At 52.2% G+C, this 15,386-nt stretch overlaps 6 protein-coding genes across 6 annotated transcripts; 4 read left to right on the top strand and 2 right to left on the bottom strand.

Moving 5' to 3' along the window:
• Window positions 1-1,823: 1,823 nt before the first annotated feature.
• KD926_010323 (putative GABA permease) lies at window positions 1,824-3,598 on the top strand (the record flags this gene model as incomplete). Its single annotated transcript, XM_053095798.1, has 3 exons — window positions 1,824-1,927; window positions 2,052-2,612; window positions 2,680-3,598. 3 exons carry the CDS (start codon window positions 1,824-1,826, stop codon window positions 3,596-3,598), a joined length of 1,584 nt encoding a protein of 527 aa, XP_052959981.1.
• A 362-nt stretch (window positions 3,599-3,960) lies between these two features.
• Window positions 3,961-4,599, bottom strand: KD926_010322 (uncharacterized protein; the record flags this gene model as incomplete). Its single annotated transcript, XM_053095797.1, has 1 exon — window positions 3,961-4,599. The coding sequence occupies one exon, from the start codon at window positions 4,597-4,599 to the stop codon at window positions 3,961-3,963; it is 639 nt and encodes a 212-aa protein (XP_052959980.1).
• A 2,183-nt stretch (window positions 4,600-6,782) lies between these two features.
• Window positions 6,783-8,151, top strand: KD926_010321 (acyl-CoA-binding domain-containing protein; the record flags this gene model as incomplete). The annotated part of the gene is made up of 4 exons (XM_053095796.1): window positions 6,783-6,798; window positions 6,861-6,974; window positions 7,060-7,132; window positions 7,203-8,151. The coding sequence occupies 4 exons, from the start codon at window positions 6,783-6,785 to the stop codon at window positions 8,149-8,151; spliced, it is 1,152 nt and encodes a 383-aa protein (XP_052959979.1).
• Window positions 8,152-8,948: 797 nt separating this feature from the next.
• Window positions 8,949-9,948, bottom strand: KD926_010320 (coiled-coil-helix-coiled-coil-helix domain-containing protein; the record flags this gene model as incomplete). The annotated part of the gene is made up of 4 exons (XM_053095795.1): window positions 8,949-9,047; window positions 9,195-9,327; window positions 9,446-9,673; window positions 9,929-9,948. The coding sequence occupies 4 exons, from the start codon at window positions 9,946-9,948 to the stop codon at window positions 8,949-8,951; spliced, it is 480 nt and encodes a 159-aa protein (XP_052959978.1).
• Window positions 9,949-11,090: 1,142 nt separating this feature from the next.
• KD926_010319 (putative nucleoporin) lies at window positions 11,091-12,573 on the top strand (the record flags this gene model as incomplete). Its single annotated transcript, XM_053095794.1, has 3 exons — window positions 11,091-11,685; window positions 11,748-12,403; window positions 12,466-12,573. The coding sequence occupies 3 exons, from the start codon at window positions 11,091-11,093 to the stop codon at window positions 12,571-12,573; spliced, it is 1,359 nt and encodes a 452-aa protein (XP_052959977.1).
• Window positions 12,574-13,738: 1,165 nt separating this feature from the next.
• KD926_010318 (transcription factor SPN1) lies at window positions 13,739-15,242 on the top strand (the record flags this gene model as incomplete). Its single annotated transcript, XM_053095793.1, has 4 exons — window positions 13,739-14,264; window positions 14,314-14,396; window positions 14,453-14,931; window positions 14,990-15,242. 4 exons carry the CDS (start codon window positions 13,739-13,741, stop codon window positions 15,240-15,242), a joined length of 1,341 nt encoding a protein of 446 aa, XP_052959976.1.
• Window positions 15,243-15,386: the final 144 nt, after the last annotated feature.

Genomic DNA, 15,386 nt, shown 5'->3' with positions numbered 1-15,386 from the left:
CTGCTTTATCTTTTCTTACCCATGTAACGATTTAACTGGATTGACGACTGCATGACTGGGCGTTTTCTGTTCTTCTTGTGCCTTTTTGCTTGATGCTGATCACTGATCGATCACTGTTCACACATCATTCTCTTCATTCCCACCGGTGTTTTTTCCCCCCTTATTTCACGACGGAGTTGATGCTAGCTGGCTGGTTACGACTCGGACCGAGACTTGGTGTGTTGCAATTTGCTCTCGGCCTTGTTCTCTCGTTGATACAATTATTGTTTTCCCCCATTCCCTCTCCTGTTGGCGAGGAGGTCTCCAAAGATATGGGAAAGACGACGGCCTGGCTCTGGGGCACTGGGGGGAGAACAACCCGCAAATGGCGGTGGGAAAGGACCAGGTGGCAGCCATGGTTGATGCCCGGGACTGGCCCACTGTGACCCAACGTCTCCTCCCCTCTGCCGTCTTGTTGTCTTGGGTCTCGCCGTCCTTCAAGATCATTTTTCTCTTTTCCCCTTTGTTATCTTGGATTTCCTTGTTTCCTCCCTTTCTCGTCCCCGCCATCCCGTTCCTCAGCTTCCTCCCCACTTCCCTTGCACTCTGTTTCCATCCTCGACACAAAACCACCATTAGGGCCTACTTTCGCCCTCGCCCCGTACATTAGAGACATTCCCACCATCCAGCACAGCCAGCAAGAAAAAGAAAAAAATCCCGAAAGACAAAAGAGCAAAAACAATATATCAATTGAAATTCACTTTCCCCATCGAATCAATCTGCGGCTTGTCCTGGCTCTCTATGTGCATATGTACCCTTCCCGATTTGACGTTTGATACCCCCAGTTCCCTGTGCCAACCCCCACCCTCCTCTGACCGGGCATACTTTCTTTGAAACATCAACCTGACGTTGATCTTGGCGCTCATCGAGGTCCTTCTACGCGACCGCGCATCGATGTGGCAGCCGTCACTCGCCGAGTGACCCGCGATGTATGTTGGAGAATACATAGTCGCATCTCTAGTTGTGAATGCAAGAATTGAACTATAGCCTGGTGCCTTTGTAGGAGTCGTGGACTAGTGTTCTTCCGTAGCTTCTGTAGCTGGACCGGTAAGTTGGAGGGAGTCGATCGAGTGGCCCCGGAAGAATATCGGTTAAGTAAGAGAAATGAAAGAAATGGGGCGAGTGGTGCCTTGTCCTGTCCTTATTTCTTATTTCCCCGCAAGCAACGGGTCGGAGCGCCTCCACGGGGATTATCTGGCTGCAATTCAGAGAAACGTGAAGAGTAACTACTAATACTAACAATGACGAGGGATCTACCATCTAACTTGGTTCCTCTACCTGTGTCACCAACAGCCTGCACGCAGTCCGCGGACAGCGTGTGGACCAGGCCAGGACGGACTATCAGCGCCCGATGATTTCATCGCCCCGAGGGCATTAGTCACTGCATCTTATCATGAGGGTATGACTATGTTATCACTATGAGATTAACGACTGACAACTAGCTACTATCAGATCGACCAGCGCGGTCTCGGTCCGCGGCCGGTTTAGTTACGACTGGATTGCCTTTGGTGTCTCTTATCACATGACCCAATGGACGAGGAATTGCGGGGGGGTTAAGGTTTCGTATCCTTTCCCTTCTTCGCCTTCCCTCTCTGTGCTCTCTTTCGATCGTCCTCCTCTTCAACCCTTCCTTTTCTTCCCTCTCCCTCCCTCTCCTTCTCTTCTCTTTCTCTTTCTTCCTGTCCCCTGCGACATGTCTCGCGACACTTCGTCTCAACTCATTGCTTCCCATCGCTGCTCCCCCTATACATTTGATTGCATTGTTTGATCTCTCAACTCGCACCATGCGGCAATCCTCCGTCGATGCCAACGCCAACGAGGCGTTGGCGAGAATGGGTTACAAGAGCGAATTGCCTCGAAACCTGAGCATGTTGAGTGTTCTCGGACTGTAAGCATCCCATCCCCTTTGCCTTTTGCCTCCTACAGTATCTCTCGTGTCCCCTGACCCGCCTTCGCCCTCTCTCCCATTGGACACCCGCTAACTTCTTATCTCTCTTCTCCACCCGATACAGCTCCTTCGCAATCATGGCCGCCCCGTATGGTCTCAGCACCACGCTATACATTACCCTCACCGACGGCCAAGCCGTCAGCGTCATCTGGGGCTGGGTGCTGGTCACTCTGATCTCCCTCGCGATCGCCGCCTCCCTGGCCGAGATCTGCGCCGTGTACCCGACCGCCGGCGGCGTGTACTACTGGAGCGCCATGCTCTCGTCCAAGGAATGGGCGCCCATGATGTCCTTTATCGACGGCTGGCTGACTCTCGTGGGCAATTGGACCGTCACGCTGAGTATCACGTTTGGTGGCGCCCAACTGATCCTCAGCGCCATCTCCCTGTGGGACGAGACGTTTGTGGCCAATGCCTGGCAGACCGTGTTGATGTTCTGGGCGGTCATACTCTTCTGCGCGCTGGTCAATATCTTCTTTTCCAAGTGGCTGGATTTGATCAATAAGGTTTGTATCTTCTGGACGGCGGCTAGCGTCATCGTCATTCTGGTGACGCTGCTGGTCATGGCCAAAGATCGCCGAGACGCTGCGTTCGTGTTTGGTCATTACGATGCTTCAGCCAGTGGATGGTAAGTTTGATCTTCATGCCCTCGGGGTTCATGAGAAACTGGAGGCTGACTGATTAACGTCCCGTAGGCCGTCCGGATGGGCCTTCTTCGTCGGCTTGTTACAGGCTGCCTATACTCTGACCGGGTACGGTATGGTCGCGGCCATGTGCGAGGAGGTGCAGAATCCCCATCGCGAGGTCCCCAAAGCCATTGTGCTGTCCGTGTTTGCAGCAGGCGTTACCGGTGTGATCTATTTGATTCCCATCCTGTTTGTCCTGCCCGATGTCAAGATGCTTCTCAATGTCGCCAGCGGCCAACCGGTCGGAATGGTGTTCAAGATCGCGACGGGGTCCACTGGTGGAGGCTTCGGTCTACTTTTTCTTGTTCTGGGAATCATGATTTTTGCCGGCATTGGCTCCTTGACGGCCGCCAGCCGGTGCACCTACGCCTTCGCTCGCGACGGTGCCATCCCCGGATTCCGCCTCTGGCGACAGGTGAACAAGAGTCTGGACGTACCGGTGTGGGCCATCATCCTCTCGGCAAGCGTCGATTGCCTGCTCGGATTGATCTACTTTGGTTCGACCGCCGCCTTCAACTCGTTCACGGGCGTGGCGACCATCTGCCTCTCGACCTCATACGGTCTGCCCATCTTCATCTCGCTCCTTCGCGGGCGCGAAGCCATCAAGGAATCGACGTTCTCGCTGGGTCGGTTCGGATACGCCATCAACATCTTGACGATCTGCTGGATCGTGCTGGCCGTGGTCCTCTTCTGCATGCCGGTGTCCCTGCCGGTGGACGCCGAGTCGATGAACTACGCCAGCGTGGTGTTCGCGGGGTTCGCAGCCATCAGCATCGGCTGGTACGTGGTGTATGCGCGGAAGCACTTTACGGGCCCGCCAGTCAGCGGCGAGCAGATGACTGAGTTGTCGCAGGTGATGAGCGGGAAGGTGGTGGCGGATGTAGAGAACGGGGATGAGAACGAGATGGATATGAAGATGAAGAACTGACGTAGAGTATATTATTGTTGGACGTGTCGTATTTGACACCTTAAGTCCTAAGAGAACATACCTATGAGCGGGAATTTGATACCACAATATATATTCTCTCTCCGGAGAGTTACAGTTGCACGGGATATTTAGTTTCGTAAACATGTATGGATCTTCATTCTACATAAGCCCGTATGCAACTTGTGCCTGAACTGCAGGACCGCGCTATCCCATGGCCAATTATCGTCCGTCAACGTAGGAATGTCGTGATGATCGCCATCGAATACAGCTTGAGCCTGAATAAACAAGAGACAGAAGCAAGAAAAAGTCAATCCCGAAATATTATTCCAGTGGGCATTACCACGTCCCAACCATAATCCCAATCAACCCTTCTCGTCACCTCCCTCCTTCCCTCCATCCTCATCATCAGCTCTCTTCACGATGGATCCATTCCCAGGCCCCTTCCAACCCACCCCCATCTCCTCCCCTATCGTCCTCCCCCTAGGCTTCCCCTTCCCCTTCCCTTTCGCACCCAAACTCTCCCTCCGCTGCGTCCTCAATTCCCGCTCCGTCTCCATCAAAAACCGCTGCACCGACCGCCTCCCCCGCTCATCTGCCTTCACGGACCCGTCATTCAGCAGCTCCGTCAACGCTCCTTTCACTTTATGATCGCAGGTCAAGTCATCGTGTTTTTCTTTCTGGCGGGCTGTGGTGGCGCTCCCACTCCCGCTCCCACTGTTACCTGCCGTGGCCGTGGCAGTGGCAGTGGCGTTCACGATGGTAGTTGGGGAGGGGACGGGAGTACCAGTTGGCGTTGCGGTATATGAGATTGATCGTTTGGGAGAGTCTGAGGGTTGATGGAGGAGCGTGGAGGGTGGATGGCGGTGCGGATGGGGGTGCGTATGGTTGGAATTCAGGGTGGGGATTTGGGTGGAGGAGATGGGGAAACGGATGGTGTGTGGTTTTTTGTTGGTGGTGGTGGTGGTGGTGGTGGTTAGAGGGGGTGGTTGGATTGTTGACATTTTTGTTGGAGTTGTTTTTCAAGCGTTGAAGTTTGAGTTCGAAGGTGGAATTGGGGGAGGTGATCTGAAGAAGGACAGTGTATATGGTTAGTATAGATGTACCTATAGATCGAGATAGATAGTATAGATGAAGATAAGACATACTTTCACTCAGAAACCTAATTGTAAACCCAAGTCCTCACAACCACGTCTGCAGATAAAGTCGAGTCATAAAGTCATAAAATCCTAGGAGATCATGAAGACACAATCAATTGATCACGTCTAGTCTCCAATGCAATTATATATACCTCCTTACAATTTCCTGGTTGACCCTCTGGAATTCTCCTTCTTTGTTTGAAGTTCCCTCTCTGCCCGGTTGGATTTACGTCATTCACACCGCATGGCTTCCCCTCCGTCTGTTTGTTGCGTTGGTTGATTGGCGGCAACCGATTCCTGTCCTTCAGGGACACGAACGACGTTTCCATGGGTCATCCTTGCGGTGCTTTGATCGAATGATTGCCGTTTCGTGTTCGGGTTTCGCCTTATGTTGATTGCTGATTGGCATGCCAAGATCTGTCAGGCAAGATGCGCAGATCTAGTGGTAGACAGAAGGCAAATCTATCTAAGGTAGGGGGGAAAGAAAAGATAATATAATATATATGCTATGGGCAGATTGCTCTTCGGCTAATTGCATATCTGATACTTCTATATACCTTCTTGAGTACGATGAGTACTTTGCGCAATTGCCTTATTTGCCTCCTTACCACTTGTCGTTCTTTTTATATCCTGGTTCTATCGAGCAAAGCGGACAGGCCTGTTACAAGGAATAAGAAAAGCTCCCTAGACATACTTTGCCTTCGCAAAAACCCCCGTTTGCTTTGTTACGAACAAATGACAGAGATCTTCTTTCTGTTCCATCCGTTTTTTACAATTCATTCCAAGACGACGTTCTTCCCCTTCTCTCTTTTCTCTAAACCAACTAATCGAGAATTTAGTCAGCGCGAGAGCAATAACTAGACACTTATCATCGCGAAAGGGAACCACTCCGACATTGGCGCCTTGACGGCCGCCAGCTGGTGCTTTAGTTCTGTCCTCTTTTGACCTCGTTGGTATCCGGTCACACGGTCTCAGCATGGATATTAACTCGCGATCCGCGTTCAGGTGGATCGTCCTCACTTTGATCCCAGCCATGAGGTCGGTGCCTCGGTCCGCTAAATCGCCAGAGGTTTCGTGACGAGTTGTCTTTCCGCGTAAATCTGCATCATAAAATAGTTTAGCGGCGTGACGATTTGAACGTCTTAGCTCGGTCTATCAGCCCTGGGGGTATGATGGCGTCGGACACGGCTGCTATCGTGCTCGGGGCGCAAGAGTACGATCTGCATTATCTCGAGTATTTTCGGAAGCGAGTTTTTTTTTTCATTCGCACGTTTCCGTGGCCAGATGATTGCGTCGAATCGAAGGTCCAGGGTGGCAGGAGCATTAAGAACGGGGGCGAAGCATAGAATGTTGTTGTCTATTGCTCATTCGGCGGTTCGCCTTTGAAAATCATCGGAAAAGAAAAATGAAAGAAAATCGAACGGTGGAGATGGTGGATCCATGTGCAGATTATTATATCCCGTGAGAAACCATCATGCGATAGATGGAAGGGGCGTGGACGAGAGAGAAGAGAGGAGTACCCGACAATCACAGGGTCAACGCGACAAGTCCGACAGCCGCGGTCCATCTGTCACTCTCCATCAATCATCAATCAATCCATCAACCAAATCTCCTTCGCCCTCTCCACATCATCTCCGACTGCCTGTCATCCTCCCTTCCGCCCCCTCAATTCCTTGCTGTCTGGTCCACCTTCGTCTCTTACTTCATCCGTTTCCCTTGGATCCTCAGTGCTCAGTAGTCCATCTTATCCTCCTCCCCGCCCGACTCCAACCCGTCAATCCTTCGCCGACATCGCGTGTCTCAGCTCGCAGAAATCCGGGGAAGTTGCTCCATTCGGATTCCAGATTCCAGTCCACCGATCCAGGCACCCATCCATCCTCTCCCTACATTGCATGCGCCGATTCCATCGATCCCTTCCGTCTCCTTCTTCCCCCTTATCGCTCTGGTTCCCGTCGCGCCGGCGGTCTCGATGAAGGAGCCCCGCGCATGTCGCCCGATCCCGATCCTGCTCTCATGAGGCACGCGCTCAGCCAAATCTTTCGATCAAGATGTCGGACTCTGTGGGTGTGTGCTCTTCCGGTCTCTGCTCTGCTGTGCGTACGGCTCTAACTCAACCCGCGATCCAGATCGAGTTTTCGTGCACGCCCTGAATACCGTCAAACGCATTCCGCGCACCGGTACCGCTCGACCCCCTGCTTCGGAGCGACTGAAGCTCTATGGATTGTATAAACAGAGCATGGGTGCGTTCCTCCACCCTCACTCTAATTATTTTCTACATCACTCGCTGTCCGGACATGGCCGCTGACTTGGTTTTCACACATCTAGAGGGCGACGTTGAGGGGGTGATGGACCGACCGATCGGAAACACTGCCGATGTATACGCCGAGTGCGAGAAATGGTACTTGCACCTCCATTCCTCTTCGCAGACGAATACCCCAGAAATCTGATCATTCAAAACAAATACACAGGGACGCATGGTTCGCCCAACGAGGTCTCTCCCGAACCGAGGCTAAACGACGCTACATCTCCACGTTAATCGACACCATGCACCGATACGCATCACAGACCCCCGAGGCGCGCGAACTTGTCTCCGAGCTCGAGTTCGTCTGGGACCAGATCAAATCCAACACGTCCTCAATTTCCTCTACGTCGTCGCCCGTCAATGCGGTGGGCGTGCCGCCCTTGATGCAGCCTAGTTACGCCAGTATAGGAGGGCGATTGGCACGGTCCGAGTACGAGAACCTAATTACTGCGACGGCTCGCGGGGACTCGAGACTCCGCGTTATGAGTCCGGTCAGCCAGCCGGATGATGTATATCGGCGACGAGGGTCCAACCTGGGCCCCGGGTCGGGGACGCATTCGCAGACGCGGGAGGTGGACGATGACCTGGACGACGACGAGGACGAGGAGTATGCGGAGGCGCAGGATAATATCTACGCCGACGACCATGATGATGACAATGACGACGACCATGACCATGACCACGATCATGACCCCGACGGGAATCAATCATACGATCACCGCGCCATCTCCGACCAAACCAGTGAGCCCGACCAACGGCACCCGCAACGACGACCACGCGGCCCGCCGGACAATGACCGCCGATGGCGCCGTCGAGTCGAGCAGGCCTTGACTAGTATGACGGCTGAGATTGCCGCTGTGCGCGAACAGATGGAGACGCGGGCGCTGGCACATCGCCGGCGCACCGGCGTCTGGGCGTGGCTCAAGTGGCTGGTCTGGGTGTCTCTCCGCCAAATCATCTGGGATCTGGCCATCCTGGGGATGGCCCTGATCTGGATGCGACTGCGCGGCGATCGACGATTAGAACAGAAGCTTCGGGTCGGTTGGACCGAAGTGAAGAGTCGATTGGCCAAGTTTAAATTCTTCCGACGAGTACCGGTGCATACATTGGTTTAGCTTTAGATTTCCTATCCTCTTCTTTCTTTTATTCTTTTTGGTCTGTTCAGGGCGATTCGATCTTTTTGGGATATATATCTTCCACATTTCTTTTTCCATTCAAGTATATATATTTACATTTCACTTCCACCTCCATTCTTGGTTCCCCTTAATATCCCTTTGCATTCGCTTGGTTCCTGCTCCCTTTTTTGGCCCGATACACCGCCTGTATCATTCAACTGTGCATGCATGATCGAGTTCATTTCCTTTGTTGGCTACCTACTAGACACTGTATTCTAGGAATAGACCATCCTGTTCCAGTACCTAGATCAATGAAACCGTCCTATCATGGATTGAATGAGCCCTCCAGCAAAGACAACAGTAAGCACAAAAGAGGAGAGAAGAATCTCTAGAAATTCCATCCTACTAAACCAATTGAACCTACCTAGACAAATGCTAATCATATATACACAAACAACAGCAACAGCAACAGCAACAACAACAACAAAACGGACGAGTTCATCGAAGCCAGCCCAGTCCAATCCAGTCCTTTGAATTCAATACCATCAAGGTAATGTAAGACATGAGCAAAGACTGGTACAGGTACAGGTACATCCAATATCATCAGTTAAGGCACCACATAATACCAGTTCAAACCCGATAAGCAAGACGAGAGCAGATGAACATCAAAACCATAGTTTATAAAAAAATAGAAAAGGAAAAGTTACATAAGAGGCCTCGGTAGCTCTCTTTCTCATTTTGTGATCCCCCTTCCCTTGAATACATTGCGAATTACAGAATACAATCACATTGCAAGCTTAGAACTGAGGACCAGGGTATTTGGAGAAGATCTGCTTGGGGCGCAGGTGCACGGGGACTTGGTTCTCGGGGGCGCCGGGGATGGTTTTCTTGAGGCCCTGTTTGTGAGAGGAAGGTGGATTAGTCAATTGTTGCCGTTCGGATAGATGTATTGGCAGGGGAATTGAAGCTCATATCCGTTCTGTTATGTGATATTCGAACAGAGGACAGGGACCGGAGAGCCCGCTGAGTCGGAGGAAACGTACCAGTTTGTCGAAAACACACGAATTCAGATCCTGCTCGGCCTTTCGGCAGTCCCACAGGTGGTGGTTGTGTTGCTCCAGACACTCCCAGTGAGCTGAGAACTGCTTCAAGCAGTGAGTGTTGATATCCTTGATCCTGTTTGTTTGTAGAGGTTAGCTTTCCGATCTGCTCCAGCCTCCCAAGTGAAGTAACCGCATCTCCTCCAGAGCAGAAAACAACCACAGGGAACAAAGTGGAAAGATTGAGCACATACACACTAGCCGCACACCTCGTCACCTTCCTCCCCTCCTTCAAGCACTCCGTCTCGCCCTTCCCGTTGGCCTCCATCTTGCACTTCATGAAGTCATCGTTATATGCCTTGCACCGGTCCCCGATGAAATAAGCCGCGCTGGTCAGCGGCGCACTCGTGGCCCCGATCTCGTCCACCTTGGGGATATGCGCCGGCATGGGCGTGGTGTCCACGAGGACTTGCTGGTTGAACCTGTTTTCATTGTCCGAGATACGTTAGCCAGCTGTTTCCTGTTCCCGATTCGCTTATTTCCTGCTCGTTTTCATTTCGGTGTCGGTTCGAAGTCATTGGGACGGTCTGCTTCGGAGCTGCAGCTGCAATTCCAGCTTTCGCTTTCTTGTTCCATGAACTTCCGACACCGAGGTTTGTTTCCCTAGGGCCCCTTCCCCGCCCGGGGAAGCGGGTTGGGGAGGGAGGTGCAAGAAGAGGGACAGAGGGTGAACGTACTGGGGCTCCCGGGTCGCCATGGTTGCTGATTAGGGCCAATTGAGGAGGAGGGATTGCGTTGGAGGAATTGGGGGTGGATGAGGTCGTGAGGAGGAGTGACGGATGGGAATTGACTGGTCGGCCGTGGTCGGTTTTTGCTTTCTTGTGATTGGCTGATGGTCTGGGGATTAGGTAAGATACAGGTTTATGCCTGAGGCGGGAATGCTCATTATGCTGGATTATGTAATTATCCTGGTGCATAATGTCGGTGGGAAGTATACGGGTATCTATGTATGTTACAAGGGGATTTGTGGGGTTACGAAGTGAGTCGAAGATGTGAGGTTGCAGAATGACTAGATGATAGTAAAGACTTGGGTTTTGGAATCGTCAAACGAGCGATCGTTGTGGAGGACATTCGATAATGACCTTTGCCGCTCTGGGACGGGGATATTGATAGCTGTGAGTGTAGCCTTTGCAGGGAACAGTTGGGGCCAAGCGCATTTAAGAGATTTCATAATGAAAAACTTTCATAAGGGAGATTTCCAGTGCTTAACGGAAGAAAAAACGGGATAAAGAGCCAGCCTTGAGGCTGCGAGGCCTTGGCTAGTTAACCCAGTTAGTACTGGATCGAGATACATGTTAGTTAGTATGTAGGAGGCCTCATTAGATCTCCAGTCCGTATCGACTCCCAAAGAGCTCTCCCAAAAGTCAATAAGAGAAGGCAGCAATGGTTACTGACCCGATGAAGGCATGAAATAGTTGCTATTCCTGTTAGAAGGATGAGGCCATAGACGCATTAGATAAGATGGAAGAACCCGCGCTAAGCCCTTCTGGTAAGCACCTTGATAGCTCTCACGTGACGGCGAAAAACAAAGCAGCGGCCGTCCATCACAACAGTCCCGGTGCGACAGCGCAATTGCTCCCTCCCCCAAACCAAACGGCCTTGCTGCCCCGCGATATCCATTTGAGCAATTGCATAACCCCGAACTTGAACTTGGTGCAGAGTCAATAACCCGACTTTGAGCGACCGCCTTCGGCCATATTTCCTCACAGCCCGTCGCCGACATCAGCATTTAAATTCTCGACATTTGTTGCTCGAGCGACTGACTGGACGAAATTTTGCCGTTAACCACGTTACCTAGAAGAACTTAGTCACTGCCGGGACTTTATATCATCTGCGCCAATGTCGATCTTTGGAAATGCAGCTCAGCCTCAGGCGGGCGCCAACCCCAGCCCATTCGGAGCTGCCGTCGCTAAACCTAGCCCCTTCGGCAGCACTGGCACTTCTGGAACCGGCGGTCTCTTCGGCTCGAACACCACTGGGAATCAACAGGGCGGGGGTCTTCTGGGAGGACAGACGCAGAACCAGCAGGGCTCGACAGGAGGTGGTCTTTTCGGTTCTACCACAACCCAGCAACAACCCCAGCAGCAACAGCAGAGCACCGGCACCATTTTCGGATCGGCGGTGACCCAGCCACCGAAACCCGCGGGATCTCTGTTCGGTGGCCTAGGAGGTCAGCAACAACAGAATTCGAGTCCGTTCGGAACCTTGGGCGGAAGTACCGCGCAACAGCAGCCCCCGCAATCGAGTTTGTTCGGGGGGTCATTGCTTGGAGGTCAGCAGCAGGCCGGTCAGCAACAGCAGCAACAGCAGCAACAGCAACAACCCCAAGCACAGCAGCAACAGCAACAGCCTCAGTTAGGACAGACGATAGGACAGCAGCAGCAACAGCAGCAAGGATCCAGTCTCTGGTCCCCGGGTCGTGCGGTTACCGGAGGTAAGCGACTCGGTCTCGTTCAATACTCGCACAGGGAGATGTGGCATACTGACTTATGGTAGTACACCGAACTGTTCCGATGCAGATGCAAATTGTCAGGGAGAAATGGGACGCCAACGCTCGCTCTTCCCCCTTCCGAACCTACTTGTATAACAATGTCGGCGAGGAGGCGGCGCCTTTCTACCAGCCAAGCGCAGATGACGACGATACGAAGTGGGAGGATGCCTTGCGACAGAGACCCGGGTCGGGCTACGTACCTGTGCTTGTGAAGGGTTTCTTTGAACTGGGCAAGCGAGCTCAGAGACAGAAGGACTTCCTCACCATGATGCAGACCCGTCTCCACGAAATCAACAATTGTCTCACCGATTTACTCTCCCGACATGACCTGAAGATCTCCGTGAAAATCGCCGACTGCCGTCGCAAACATCTTGTGCTGAGCAAGCGTTGCTTGGCCCTTGCGGCCAAGACCCAAGTCCTACGAAACAGAGGCTACGCGATGGACGACGCGGAGGAGGAATTGAAGAAGAAGCTTGCTCAGCTGGAACGCTCGGTTTTCGACCCCTCGTTGAATGGACGTGCCGAGGAAATCTGGGCAAGGATGCTCGCCATCCGGGAACAGTCGAAACGTTTACAGGCAGAGATCGAGAGGGCCGGCCCGAGTGCCGCATCTCAGGCGGAGGACGAACTGGACGAGAATACGATGAAGGCTGCAAAGAAGGTACGCATTGATTCCACTCCTCAGTGTCTCGAGATTGTGCGTCTTGTTAACTGATTTTATAGATATTGGACGATTATCATACCCAGATCCAGCATCTGCACAAGGAAATGGAGTCGGTCAAGAAGGACCTCGAGGAAGCACAGAAGCTTCAGGGTCGGGTCGGTTCCTAGTCCTTGTCGCTATTGCAAATACATGATAATCTTTCGAACTTTGGCGAGGTGGTCTTTGGCTTATGGTTGATGTCCGGAGCAAGGAGTTATTGGAGCTGGGATTTGCAAATTCACCCGCGTTGGAGACCTCATTACTAGAGTAGAAAAGAAAGACCATAAGTGGCACTTTGTCATTTTCCCACTTAATATCCCATCATAAAGAAATCCGAATGTACAATATTAATACACCTGCCACGATCTATGCAAGAGAATAGACCAAACAAAACCATCTAACCTCCGTCATCATGTTGCCAACCCGTTTATGGAGCGTTTAAAGGAACTTCTTGACGAAGTCAACGGCGAAGGGAGCTATTGAAATAACTTGTCAGCTCTTGTTGTGGAGGAAAGAAGAAAGCAGTGATCTCCATGACAGTCGGACTTACAGAGGTACAGAAAGACGGCGCCGGTAATGGCCATGTTGACCGTCTGGCACGCCTCAGCCTCACCGGCCTGGAAACCATCAGTACAAGCCGTAAAATATCATGAAACTTAAGAGCCCGGATTGAACTGTATTAGGAAAGACAAGCGACGAGGTATAATTACCTTGATCTGCTCCTTGGAGAGCTGTTCTTGTCCTAGAAACGAAGCATTAGTACACCGTGCCAAACAAGCTCGGGTTTATTCTGAATCCCAAGTAAATCAGCGAGAAAGCTTACCCGGGGCAAACATTGTGTATGGAGAGGTGTAGGGATGAGTGAAAAAGACACGAAAATGTGAGAGAGGAAGGTTGAAGGATGAGAGCGGACGTTGCTGTCTTGCCTTTGCGAACTTTCAGCGGCTGAGATTCTGCCGGGCACGGACCACCGCGGAGGCGGAATTTCTGCGGCGGCCTCTCTGCCTTTGTCGTCGTCGTTGCGGCTGCGACTTGCCTGCTTGCTCTTCGACGTTCTTCTCTGTTTTCTCCCACCTTTCACTTTGTTTATTCCGTCTTCCTCCCTGTTTCATACGCATTCTTGCATATTCTAAAAAGTTTATACATCCTAGAATTCTCGCTCGATCGATTCACTTCGATCTCTCTACTCAATCATCTCTGCTCCGTGTTAGCGCAAAGCACACACGGAGCGCCTTTTAGCGCCGACGCCTCAGTTCCAAATTGACGGTTTTAACCATACACACCTAAACAAAAATGTCGGCCAGTCCTGAAGTAAAGCCCGACTCTCCGACCGCGGCTCCCAGTCCCGGGCGCGCAGACGATCACGCCGAGGATGCTAAGGCGCCTACTCCTGACGCCGGCGACGAGGACGAAGACAAGCCCGCTGCGCCAGCTAGTCCCGACGCGGACGATGCCCTGGATGATGACGACGCGGATGAGAGAGCGGGCGGTGGCTCCGATGACGAGTCGATCCTCTCCGAAGTCGACGAGGCGCAGTTCGAAGACTTCGACCCCGAGAATGTTGATATCGAAGACCGTCCCCAGTTAGCGATCGACGAAGATAATCTGAAACTGATCGGTCGGCATAAGCGCAAGCGTGATGGGGAAGGCGGCGGCGAGAGATCCCAGCGGAAGAGGGAAGGTCGGCGAGAGAAGAAGACTCGACGGATGAAGGAGCTGGAGGAGGGCAGTGATGGAGAGGGGTCATCCTCGAGAAGAAGAGAGCGGAAGAAGAAAGAGGCGGTGGTGGAAGATGAGGAACTTTTGGACCCGGCGACCCGTAGGTTTTGTCTGGGAAGATTATCCGATGTGATGTCTAACGGTAACAGGTCGTCGACGAGCCCTTGATCGTGCTATGGATGAAGCAATGAAAAAGCCCACCAAGAGACGGTTCAAAAAGCAAGACGGCATTGTATGTCGTTACATTCATTTCCTGCAAACGCATACTTGGTACTAATGATCATCTAGGACCTGGAGCAAATGGCCGATGCTGAGATCGAGGACATGCGCAAGCGCATGACCCACGCTGCACAGATGGATGCGACCAGCCGACGTGAAGGCAACCCGGCCATGCACAAGCTCAAGATGCTACCAGAGGTGGTGTCGCTTCTCAACCGCAATCAATACGTCAACAGTTTGGTCGACCCCGAAATCAACTTGCTGGAGGCTGTCAAGTTCTTCCTGGAACCGCTCGATGACGGCTCTCTGCCTGCCTACAACATCCAACGTGACTTGATGAACTCGCTAGCCAAACTCCCTATCAACAAGGAAGCCCTGATTGCCAGTGGAATCGGAAAAGTGATTGTTTTCTACACCAAGAGCAAGCGCGCCGAGCCTGGTATCAAACGTATGGCCGAGCGTCTTCTTGCGGAATGGACCCGTCCTATCCTCCAGCGCAGTGATGATTACTCCAAGCGAGTATACCAGGAAGCTGCATTCGACCCCAGGTATGTCTTCATTGCCCGACGACGGAGACTCCAGCCCAATACTGACTTACGATTACAGGAAACTTACCTCTCGTGCCCCGTCGGCACAGGCCACTGCGGCCGAAGCACGAGCTCGAGAATTGCTTCCTCCTCGACTGGCCAACCGTGCGCGCGCCGATATCACACATACCAGTTACACCGTGGTACCCCGTCCTACAATGGTGCAGGAAAGCAAATTCGCTCGTCCCTTGGGAGCCAGCGGAGAGGACCGATTCCGAAAGATGCGGGCGCGCCAGATTGCTGCATCCAAGGGATCAGGATCGCGGCGGTGATTCGGTTGAACTGGGCATCGCATTCGCTCCTTACTTCATATTTTCCTCTTTTTTGTCCCTTCCCTATATTTTTCTTTCTTTTTTCTCCCTTCTGAATTCCAAATCTGCACTGTATTTTTGTTCCTTTGTCACGTTATGAAAGTG

The sequence above is a fragment of the Aspergillus affinis genome, assembly GCF_023601865.1.
Source record: "Aspergillus affinis strain CMG 70 chromosome Unknown NODE_7_length_541545_cov_85_609384, whole genome shotgun sequence".
Lineage (NCBI taxonomy): Eukaryota > Fungi > Ascomycota > Eurotiomycetes > Eurotiales > Aspergillaceae > Aspergillus > Aspergillus affinis.
This window is presented reverse-complemented; position numbering and strand designations above follow the sequence as displayed.